A 12,310-nucleotide genomic window follows, 5' to 3' on the forward strand; every position below is an offset into this window, starting at 1 on the left:
AATTATCGGAGCTGATATGAACGGGAGGGAACTCGGCTAGTACCCGGGAAGGAATTCGACTATCTATATTTTAACCAAAACTACCTGCGGGAGGGAATTCGGCATCACCGGGTAAATATACCAGTGCATTTTATAAAATTCCATAACATTATATTTCACTTGGCATTTCTTTCAATAGAACTGTCTTTTCAATATGTTGTAAATGACCGATGCATAAGTCTTTTATGAGCCCTTCTTTAAAAAAATACAACAAATGTTATATATGGTATATTCAATGTATTAATAACAGTATTGGTAAAAGTATTTGCACAAAGGAAACATTTTACCTGCTGTTTTAGCATTTAGCAAATGATTGTACTTAAGTAATAACTTTACTTACCCTTAGCAAAAACCGCTTATTTTTCATTATTTTTCAACTGTGCCACGCCTATGCTTATCAAATCATAATTACGTACATTTTCCATAAAGAGAATAAGTTACTAATCTTTAAAATGCACCAGTTAATTTCCCAAATAAATTCTTTGCATTTGTTTGTAATTGTATCCAATACATCAGCAAATTTGAATATTCCAAACAGCATTGAAGTACAAATAGTCAACAATATTAGTGTATAGTAAATAATTGTTTGCTAAAAAGTTTATACGAGAACAGAAGAATGGCAAAAGAGAAATTGGCCTGAAGCTGTTTGACGTTATATATATTTACTGATATATACTACCAGATGCATTTCGCTTTCTCTGCAATTCGAAATGCTTCCTGGTACGAAATTTATCGTTTAGAACCAAAGTAATACAAAAAAAACAAAAAGTAATTTTTATTCTCTTATCGTAAATAAAACTATTAATATTTATTAACCCACACTAATTGTACAAGGAATTTTGAACAAATTAAGAATTTAATTTTAATGACATTGTTTTAATGGATACTTATTTAAATATTTTATTATTTCTCGATACTATACAGCATTCTTAAATTAAGTACATATCAAAGCAGCTTTAAAGATTTTAATGTATAACGGAATGTAAAATTTGTCACCACATTAATTATTCATTGGTTTGGTAGCGATACCATCCAAAAATCAACCTGTCTTTTATTCAAAAAAGGTCAAGGCAATAGTAACGTTTATTGTAAGCAGTCGTGTTGGTATATTTATAGAAACCATCATCTGTTATTAATAAAGAATAAGTGAATAAATTTCATTCTTCTTAACCTTGGTTTGAACACGGTAAGAACTAATCGCGTTCCATTTCACTAGAAAACACTCAAGATGGATGGTGTGTTAATGCAAAGAATCACTATACAAAGAATACAATTTATTATTTTTAGTAGCTATTTTTGTACCTAGCATTTATTAACAAATTGGGTGAAAATCAGCTGGACATGTTCAGGGCGCGGACGCCTTGCCGCATGACCCAAAATTTTCGTAGGTCGATCTTTTTTTTAACTTTCGTATAAGTTTTTAATACATTATTAAATTGACGTATCTTTCGGTTTTGAGGTCCATATTTCGCAGACTGAAAATAAAACCACTCACGAAGTTTCAGACAAATATTTATAAAAAGTGGTACTATGTAGTGGAGTACCCTTTTCTGCCTTGAAATCGGATTTATAGCTAATCATTATAGGTCAGTAGGTAGCTACTGTACTTTATTGGCAAAGGTAATATTAAATTACGAGATGTGCAAAATTAACTTAGGTAGCCTAAATGTTTATGAAGTTTATATGCAGATTACAAAAATTAATTTATGTATAATATTCCGCGCGTATTATGTAAGAACAGTCGATTTTGTCAGTTAAACTTCCCTTGTCGCCGATCAACTTTAAATGTGTTTATTTCGGGGAATAAATGACGTCGCGATTGTACAGAGATGTGTGAACCACTTATGAACGTTTGTGCTCGAAGGTTTTTAACGAACTCAATCTTAGGTCAGAATTTTTCTGATGGCTCTGGTTTTCGAGATAATCCCAGTGCGAAAATCACCGTTCTTCAAAATACTTGAGGTTGTTTTGCAACGAAAAATTTTTTTTCAGAAAGCCATTAATGGAGTTCGCAGGAATATTTTTTCTAGTCTTTGAGAAGCCCTAGGTATATTAAAACTAAGTATGTAAACATAAACAGTACGACAAGATTCCGCAAACTATAAATAATTTAAAGATGAACATCTCCGCAATCTAACAGCACGACGCTAGCTTCTCTCCAATTCATCGTGACCAGTTTGTTACTTAACACTCAGTTAATAATTACCTGATGTGGTGTAGTTTAGCAATAAGAACTGAATTTAAACTGCTTGATTATTTGAATGAAATTGTTACCAGCGACTTTAAAGAAAAAACTGATACCAAACAGAAACAACACGTTCAGTCTAATAATCTGTATAAAATATCATCTAGAGGCTGAACTACACTGATTTTGCTTATTTTCTAACTTATTTGTTATAGTATCAATTATTAATATAAAGGGATTATAGTTACTATATGTGATACATATTAAATTGCATTGTTTTTGGTGCAATAGTTCGAAATACTCACTAACTAGGCAACTGACTAATACAGATGCTTTCAGCGAATCTATATGAACGAAAAATTCAAATATGGAATACATCTTATTGGGAAAACTTCGATACCTATTTTTAGCATTTAAGACAATTATTGTATCGGTAAATAGAAAAATTTGTGCTTAGAATTAATAAAAATCCTGAGAATGAGATTAAATGAACAAGACCAAGAGTGAGACTGTATCAGCAAGGTCAAAACCAAGACCAAGGGTCTATCAGCAATACCAAGACCAATACTGAATAAGCAAAACCAAGACTGATTAAGCAAGAACATCGCAACTTTCAGGTTAGATATTTTGATTATAATGAGAATCTAATTAAGTTTCTGAATTTCCGATAAAAGACACTTTGAGGCTTTACTAATGTCGAACTTTCATAAAGAAAAATAAAACAATCACTACGTTGTCGTTATTTAAATGTAATTCTAAACGTGAGTAGGTATGAGTAGGTTACAGTCAGTTAAGCAAACTAACAATAAGTATCAATTTATATCACCCTTGTTTGTTGGCACGTCCTTTTCCCTACCCACACATTAAGTAGATACTAGCAAGTTTCGTGTAGAAATTTCTTGTTACATACTCATCAATTACTGTAATAACCCTGAAGCAAAAGAAACCGCTAAATGAAAAATTCTTAAAGTTGCCTTGTTTCCATTTACGTAACCAGATTGGTATTATGCAGATTAGACTTGACAACTATGACACACAAAGCTAATGAATGTTAACAATTATTGATGATCGTCAATTGTCTTGGTCATTGTTAAAGATTAAATTTGCAATTCTATCGCTGTGAATCCGTGTTCACTTGTTCACGAATATTTACCAAGGATCTTGCTAAATGTTCAACATGCTTTTACATAAAAGGACAATGTTCTAACCCTTTAATCCTTAATTATAAAACACTATAATTTCTATTCGTGTATATAAACATAAAGCAATAAACATTTTTGGTATTTTAATCTTTAGTTCCCGTTCTTTAACGGTAAATATCAGGATAAATTCCCTTAAAATGTGTATGCTCTATTATCCAATTCAATTCAGAAAAACCGATGTAAGAAGTCAACTCAAACATTGCAATAATTTTTAAATGTCATCGTTATTTGCAACAAATATTAACAGCAGTTGCTACGTATGTTGTTTTTATCATTAATCTAGGAATAATGGCATCCTAAGATGTTGTGCGAAAACGCATGTACATACTGACTCTACCCGTCCATCTTGTAAGCATGGTCATAATTTGTTTTGTCTCACAGTGATGTAATTTATTATGTTTCGAACAGTTTTCTCTTTCAACTTGCATAACAAAATAAGAAGCAGGTGCGTCTGCTGTTAGACTGTCACGTGTGTTTTCAAATATTTTTTAACATTAAGCCCGCTATTCAGCAGTTCATCTTGACGATTTCTAGCACAATTACCTAATAAAAATACTCTTGAACGGAGAAAATATTTGAAAAATCAAATTAATTCTGTCTTACATGTGAAGTTAGTTAATGACTTTTAGGCCGTAGGTATTTAATTTATGTTTATCTTTACAATTTTTATACCTATATGTAGGTATATAAAACATATGTTCCTACCTTGTGATGTCAATTTCATTTAGACTTAGAAAATTTGTTTCGTGCTGACAACTTTTGAAAATAAACATAAAATCTCCAATAGAACGATTCAAATTTGTTCCTTATTTTTTACCATAGTTCTATTATCAAGAGTCTAATGGTAATAAATGATTAATTATGCTTTAACGTACACAGTAATACAAGAACTGAAATTCATTTCTTCTTATTGTCCATAAAATCAGAAGTAATTCAGGATAAATTGTTTTATTCATAGTGTAAAGTGGTTTATTATGATAAATCGATGTTGAACTGAACAATGAATTTATTCAACTTGCTGTCTTCTACTAATACTTTATACTATTGTCTAAAAAAAATAAAATAATATTTTTCAATATAACTGCTGTATATGATGAATCCTTAATGGCATAGCCCTTAAACATCAATTGACCTTAATTAATGAGAAATATCGATTCTGCTGAGAATGATGATATAAATTTTTTTTTACTCTGAATTTCTTGTGTTTATTGTTAAAAAATATCCTAACAATTATTGTACTGAGTCCAATTGTACATATACACTGGATATTAGTTGTACACGTACGTCAGATTTTGCAGTTATTCACCGAATCCTTTCATTTTAATACTATTGCGAATTGCCATCAGGTTGATTGAGTTCACACATCTTGACCGCCTTCGGATTTTGTGTACAAAGTGCATTTTGCAATAAAACTTCTAAATTTGATAAAATTACATTTAAACGGGTATGTCATAGCTGTGTATTCCATATAATATAATAAGTATTACCAACGAGCAGCTACAGTCAGCAATTAGCATTATATTTTTGGCATTTCTTAAAAAATATGTAACTGCGTTCTCTTATAACTACAATATTTATCCGGGTATATTATTTATTCAATTGCTTGTACAGTACTTACAGTATAATAACAAGACATAAAAGCCGATGTAGGTACGTATAAGTGAAAGTAATGTTGCAAGTAAGGTCACCTTCCGTTATTTTTCTTTTGCCAATTGAAGATGCGCTCGCTACTTTTAAGTAGTAGGTATATAACTATATGGAATAAAATGTCTGTATTCCCGTGTGAATGCCTTTATATAGCATGATAATAATATTTCGCGTTGTATCATGCACGAATAACTCAAGGATGTTAGTAATATACCGTAGAATATTCACCGTGAACTTTATGAGCTCGTCTTATTGGATAATTTATTTAAGTCCATGAAGGACAAAGCTTTAAATGAGGTGTTGAAGTCCGTTTTTCTGCTTATTGATTATTATTGCACATATATTCAGTACCTAGATATTATTTGTTGTACATGAACAGTCATGATTCAAACATTAAAACCAGGCATACAAAAGATTCTGTTTCTACATTAAACTCAAATTTATTGTGGAAATTCAATGAAAAAGAATTGAGTTAACCCATTTTTCCCTCGAAAAGAATATTCTAAAGCTGCACTGACTATACTTGTAAGAATGTNTGCTACTTAATTTAGTTAGAATTTATGTAACTAAAAGCTGCTTAAGCCAGAGCTGAAGCTGGTAAAGAACTATGTTTAGGTTTTGTTTTGTTGATAAAAATTTTTATACAACCAGTGAAATCTGCGGATACTAACACATGTCCCCCACAACCTTTTGTCCGTTGTTCTACCATTGGGTCTTCAATCTAAAAAAACATTATTTAATTACGATATTATTTTTCTACAAAGGATAAACGAATTTAGATGATTATCAAAAAAGAATTAATATTATAAATAAAAGAAATTATGAGTGCTGTCAGTACAGGGCAAAGTAGTATTACGTAAATGTTGAAGTGTACGATGTGTTGCATACCTATTTACAAACAATTCCTTTAAATTTTAATCATTGATTACTATATATCTATTAAAAAAAACATAATGGCCGACATCAGTGACAATGCGACAACAATTGAAAAAGAATGATGGCCGACAACTGCAACAATTAGAAAAGAATGATGGCCGCCACTACGTCATAGTGGAGCAATAAAAATGGCCGGGGCCAGGGGAAGTTGTTTTTATGTACCTTTATCCTTTCTCCAGCAATTTCTTGCTCATTTTTAAGGTAGTTCCTACTTTCTAAATGTTAGGCCATTTGGTAACTACAATTTTTAAAAATGGGAACCATCCTGTCTATTGCTGAAACTACAGCTATTGATATATCAACAACTGCAAAACAAAAAGAAAGAAATATCTCTTATAGTAGTGAAAATGTAAGTGTTGATCTATTAACATCAAACACAAAACAACAGAAAGCAATTCCTAGTGAATGTCCAATGCACAAAGCTAGTAATGTTTCAGAATGCCCTGTGCAACATGGAGGAGGAGAAATTAATCCTCTCAACATGGTAGGTAAATATTATTCATTAAAGCGTAATATATATATTTTATTATTAATCCAAATCTATGTAGATGCCTAATGGAAATCAAAATCGTTCTCCTGGGCAACCGTTTCCTCTCTCTACAGAAAGGCAACTTTCATCAATCCCAAAAGCAATAGTAAAAAAAGGTGAAACTCCATATTGGGAATATCCAAGTGCACAAGTATGATGTTTGTAACACTTTTCATTGCTTACTAATTCTTTTGATTTTACTGTCATAGATGTTCTGGAATGCAATGTTACGAAAGGGTTGGAGATGGAAGCAAGATGATCTAAAACCAGCAGATATGGAAAGTATTATCAAAATCCACAATATGAACAATGAAAGAGCATGGCAAGAAATTCTTACATGGGAGAGAGCTTTACATGGCAAAGAATGTTACAATCCAAAGTAATTGATTTAATATTTATTAAAATAATAAATTATTAACTAACAAATTTAAGATTAAAGAGTTTTGGTGGAAAGTCTACTGATTACAGTCCAAAAGCCATGATAAATTGGTTACTGGGAAGTGATCTTCCATTTGATAGACATGATTGGATTGTTGATCGCTGTGGCAAAGATGTAAAATATGTAATTGATTATTACAGCAGCAGTAAAGACCCAAATAAACTTCCTTACGCCATTTTAGATGTTAGACTTGCATTGAATAGGTAATAAATTCAATTCATTTGTGAACAGTCATGATTCAAACATTAAAACCAGGCATACAAAAGATTCTGTTTCTACATTAAACTCAAATTTAATGTGGAAATTTAATGAAAAAGAATTGAGTTAACCCATTTTTCCCTCGAAAAGAATATTCTAAAGCTGCACTGACTATACTTGTAAGAATGTAAGTTGTAGTTTGTGTGTTTGTCTGTTACGATTTCACGCCTTAAATATTCAACCGATTATCATGAAAATTTGTACACACATAGTAAGGGATGTACACAAACTCGATATAAATAATTCTCTTCAAAATAATTAATAAAGTAAGTACTTATTTATGGATTCTTCAATGATACCTCTTCCTTTATTCTGATGTATTAATCTGTAGGTTTTCAACAATATTAATCTAATTTGTTTAAGTGTTCAATTTTTATTTAAAGGGATTGTTTACTCATTTTAAAACAGAATTTTTTCTGAGAGAAATTCGCCGCCACCGATACAATGTGATTTGAGTTGGCGGAATAAGAAATAACAGAGACAGACTAATTTCAACCCCAAAAATTTTATGTTCAACATCCGTGCTTGCAAAGTCACACGTGTATATATAAAATTAAGAATAGAAGACAAGTAAATACGATAAATGTAATACTTTGAATAGTACTATCCACATAAAATAGAATATAGACAAAAATTCAATTAAAGGGCAGGTAAAATGTATCATTTCTCGGCACTTTCCATCACTCAAAGTGCTTCAGATTTCGATTGCCTAGGGACGTTAATTGAGTTAACAATGAAATTAAAAAAATTTTTTTTTCATTTCAAATTTTGTCAAATTAATTTTTAGTATTTAATAGNAAATTGATATCAGCACCTGCCAAATGATCACTTATCGTACCTTTAGCAATAAACTACGAAATTCTATGAATTACGACAAAACGGCCCCCAAAACAATATCGAATTGATAACTGAAAACTACGAGCTATTGTGGTGTGCTAATAAATGCGTATAATCCAAAATTGTTGGAAAACGATTCGAAAAACATCACTTGTTAGATGTGCACAAATCTAAAAAAACTATGAATTCCATTTCTTTCTCTTATTACAATGTGTAAAAACTCGGAAACAAAATGGGGTTTGATGATGATTTTACATCAATAAAGTTATTTGCAACCCCATATTGGCTCCTATGGTACAATAGATACGTATTAATAAAAAGTTCGAATATTAATATGGAATTCCACAAGTTTAAACTTGTCATAGAGCTCTCTAATCGTACCACTTTGTGGGTCGTAATTCGTACCGGTTTTGAAACTTCCGTTTGGTTTTTCTTTATTTTTAGAATTATGTAAAAGTGGGAACAAGATTTAAGATTGCACTAGAATTTTTAAAATTGATAATAATTTTAAAAAGCCCTTAGAGAACACCAAAGGTAAATTAGAAGTCAGGAATTTACGAAATTGTGAAGTTTGTGGACTTTAATATGTTGAGCAACGAATACGGTCTATCTATACAAGACATAAAGAACATATTGTTCACTTCAGATTAAAGCTAACCGCCCTAGAAGCCCTAAACGTTTAATATTAGTCAAAGAAATCTGTTGCAAATCAGAACTCAACGCTTGGGAAGGTTTACGTATTCAAAAGAATAAAAATCTCATCAGAAGTTCAGATTTTAATCCATGTTCTACAGTTTGGGTGACAAAAGATATATGGAGGCGTCAAAATATCACAAAGACTTAAATATTACTTAAATTAAATGAAATATTAAATAAAATATCAAATTTATTTGTACGAGCTAATCTTCAAAACAGTACTAATTCCATGGAAGTTTGCCAATTTGCAATTTCTTGCACTCCTCAAACTGCAACGTAATTAAAAAAGAATTCATAGCTATTGGAGGAGGGCGGGTTGAACTCTCTAGACCTCCCTGGGGCTACGCTACTTGTAATACATGTGTCACTGTTTTATGATCATTAAATTAGAACTGCTTCTAAAATACATAACAACTGAGACAAAATAATCAGAATTTGAAATCAAGATTGGCAGGAAAGTTGTATATGCAAATATATCTGAATAATAGGCCTTCAGTTTATTNTGCTACTTAATTTAGTTAGAATTTATGTAACTAAAAGCTGCTTAAGCCAGAGCTGAAGCTGGTAAAGAACTATGTTTAGGTTTTGTTTTGTTGATAAAAATTTTTATACAACCAGTGAAATCTGCGGATACTAACACATGTCCCCCACAACCTTTTGTCCGTTGTTCTACCATTGGGTCTTCAATCTAAAAAAACATTATTTAATTACGATATTATTTTTCTACAAAGGATAAACGAATTTAGATGATTATCAAAAAAGAATTAATATTATAAATAAAAGAAATTATGAGTGCTGTCAGTACAGGGCAAAGTAGTATTACGTAAATGTTGAAGTGTACGATGTGTTGCATACCTATTTACAAACAATTCCTTTAAATTTTAATCATTGATTACTATATATCTATTAAAAAAAACATAATGGCCGACATCAGTGACAATGCGACAACAATTGAAAAAGAATGATGGCCGACAACTGCAACAATTAGAAAAGAATGATGGCCGCCACTACGTCATAGTGGAGCAATAAAAATGGCCGGGGCCAGGGGAAGTTGTTTTTATGTACCTTTATCCTTTCTCCAGCAATTTCTTGCTCATTTTTAAGGTAGTTCCTACTTTCTAAATGTTAGGCCATTTGGTAACTACAATTTTTAAAAATGGGAACCATCCTGTCTATTGCTGAAACTACAGCTATTGATATATCAACAACTGCAAAACAAAAAGAAAGAAATATCTCTTATAGTAGTGAAAATGTAAGTGTTGATCTATTAACATCAAACACAAAACAACAGAAAGCAATTCCTAGTGAATGTCCAATGCACAAAGCTAGTAATGTTTCAGAATGCCCTGTGCAACATGGAGGAGGAGAAATTAATCCTCTCAACATGGTAGGTAAATATTATTCATTAAAGCGTAATATATATATTTTATTATTAATCCAAATCTATGTAGATGCCTAATGGAAATCAAAATCGTTCTCCTGGGCAACCGTTTCCTCTCTCTACAGAAAGGCAACTTTCATCAATCCCAAAAGCAATAGTAAAAAAAGGTGAAACTCCATATTGGGAATATCCAAGTGCACAAGTATGATGTTTGTAACACTTTTCATTGCTTACTAATTCTTTTGATTTTACTGTCATAGATGTTCTGGAATGCAATGTTACGAAAGGGTTGGAGATGGAAGCAAGATGATCTAAAACCAGCAGATATGGAAAGTATTATCAAAATCCACAATATGAACAATGAAAGAGCATGGCAAGAAATTCTTACATGGGAGAGAGCTTTACATGGCAAAGAATGTTACAATCCAAAGTAATTGATTTAATATTTATTAAAATAATAAATTATTAACTAACAAATTTAAGATTAAAGAGTTTTGGTGGAAAGTCTACTGATTACAGTCCAAAAGCCATGATAAATTGGTTACTGGGAAGTGATCTTCCATTTGATAGACATGATTGGATTGTTGATCGCTGTGGCAAAGATGTAAAATATGTAATTGATTATTACAGCAGCAGTAAAGACCCAAATAAACTTCCTTACGCCATTTTAGATGTTAGACTTGCATTGAATAGGTAATAAATTCAATTCATTTGTGAACAGTCATGATTCAAACATTAAAACCAGGCATACAAAAGATTCTGTTTCTACATTAAACTCAAATTTAATGTGGAAATTTAATGAAAAAGAATTGAGTTAACCCATTTTTCCCTCGAAAAGAATATTCTAAAGCTGCACTGACTATACTTGTAAGAATGTAAGTTGTAGTTTGTGTGTTTGTCTGTTACGATTTCACGCCTTAAATATTCAACCGATTATCATGAAAATTTGTACACACGTAGTAAGGGATGTACACAAACTCGATATAAATAATTCTCCTCAAAATAATTAATAAAGTAGGTACTTATTTATGGATTCTTCAATGATACCTCTTCTTTTATTCTGATGTATTAATCTGTAGGTTTTCAACAATATTAATCTAATTTGTTTAAGTGTTCAGTTTTTATTTAAAGGGATTGTTTACTCATTTTAAAACAGAATTTTTTCTGAGAGAAATTCGCCGCCACCGATACAATGTGATTTGAGTTGGCGGAATAAGAAATAACAGAGACAGACTAATTTCAACCCCAAAAATTTTATGTTCAACATCCGTGCTTGCAAAGTCACACGTGTATATATAAAATTAAGAATAGAAGACAAGTAAATACGATAAATGTAATACTTTGAATAGTACTATCCACATAAAATAGAATATAGACAAAAATTCAATTAAAGGGCAGGTAAAATGTATCATTTCTCGGCACTTTCCATCACTCAAAGTGCTTCAGATTTCGATTGCCTAGGGACGTTAATTGAGTTAACAATGAAATTAAAAAAATTTTTTTTTCATTTCAAATTTTGTCAAATTAATTTTTAGTATTTAATAGATAGATGAGTTACTTTTACTTCTTAATTTTGTTGTTGTTCTTACAAAAAATTGATACCAAACTAAAATTACTCAAAAAACGCAATTTTGCCGAACATAAAATTGTGAATTAACTACAGACTTTTACAATAGTAGGCAGAAAAATAACAAATCATAAAAATATCCATTTAGCAACCAAGTGGGCACATAATAAAGTTTATAATAATATTATTACCTTTGTTATTGTTGTGTACAAAAGGTTTGGCAATGTGTTTTAACCATTCATCTTGATTCTAATTAACATTGTCTAAGAACTATGTCAAGAACTTCTGCTCCTAATATTAATAACGGTTCTACATATTTTTGTCTTTTTATTATCATGGACAGTTATTACCAAATTGTTAAAAAATTAGGTGTGTGAATCATTTTATATCTTCTTACTGATGCAACCAACAATAAATAATACTCCATAGCACTAAAGTATCATTTAATCAGAATGATGATAATTTTGCTACATCGTACGTCTATAATACCTGCATTTTTCATTCTCGTAGTCTTTACTACAATTACAATTCATCGTTTGATCCTTAAGGTATGAATGAATCTACAGCGAAAAGAGGATAAGAAGGAAGAAAAAA

At 30.9% G+C, this 12,310-nt stretch overlaps 2 protein-coding genes across 4 annotated transcripts; both read left to right on the forward strand.

Annotated features, from left to right (window-relative positions):
• Positions 1–6,258: 6,258 nt before the first annotated feature.
• Positions 6,259–7,186, forward strand: LOC108744534 (cytochrome c-type heme lyase-like). 2 transcript variants are annotated; one of them, XM_018480351.1, is made up of 5 exons: positions 6,267–6,358; positions 6,447–6,493; positions 6,558–6,689; positions 6,748–6,917; positions 6,971–7,186. In XM_018480351.1, the coding sequence occupies exons 2-5, from the start codon at positions 6,491–6,493 to the stop codon at positions 7,182–7,184; spliced, it is 519 nt and encodes a 172-aa protein (XP_018335853.1). In that variant the 5' UTR covers positions 6,267–6,358; positions 6,447–6,490; the 3' UTR covers positions 7,185–7,186. The 2 variants fall into 2 exon arrangements, with proteins under 2 accessions (XP_018335852.1, XP_018335853.1); XM_018480350.1 differs by having other exon boundaries at positions 6,259–6,493.
• A 2,734-nt stretch (positions 7,187–9,920) lies between these two features.
• LOC108744532 (cytochrome c-type heme lyase-like) lies at positions 9,921–10,848 on the forward strand. 2 transcript variants are annotated; one of them, XM_018480349.1, is made up of 5 exons: positions 9,929–10,020; positions 10,109–10,155; positions 10,220–10,351; positions 10,410–10,579; positions 10,633–10,848. In XM_018480349.1, the coding sequence occupies exons 2-5, from the start codon at positions 10,153–10,155 to the stop codon at positions 10,844–10,846; spliced, it is 519 nt and encodes a 172-aa protein (XP_018335851.1). In that variant the 5' UTR covers positions 9,929–10,020; positions 10,109–10,152; the 3' UTR covers positions 10,847–10,848. The 2 variants fall into 2 exon arrangements, with proteins under 2 accessions (XP_018335850.1, XP_018335851.1); XM_018480348.1 differs by having other exon boundaries at positions 9,921–10,155.
• Positions 10,849–12,310: the final 1,462 nt, after the last annotated feature.

This window comes from Agrilus planipennis, unplaced genomic scaffold (assembly GCF_000699045.2).
Source record: "Agrilus planipennis isolate EAB-ADULT unplaced genomic scaffold, Apla_2.0 scaffold28, whole genome shotgun sequence".
Lineage (NCBI taxonomy): Eukaryota > Metazoa > Arthropoda > Insecta > Coleoptera > Buprestidae > Agrilus > Agrilus planipennis.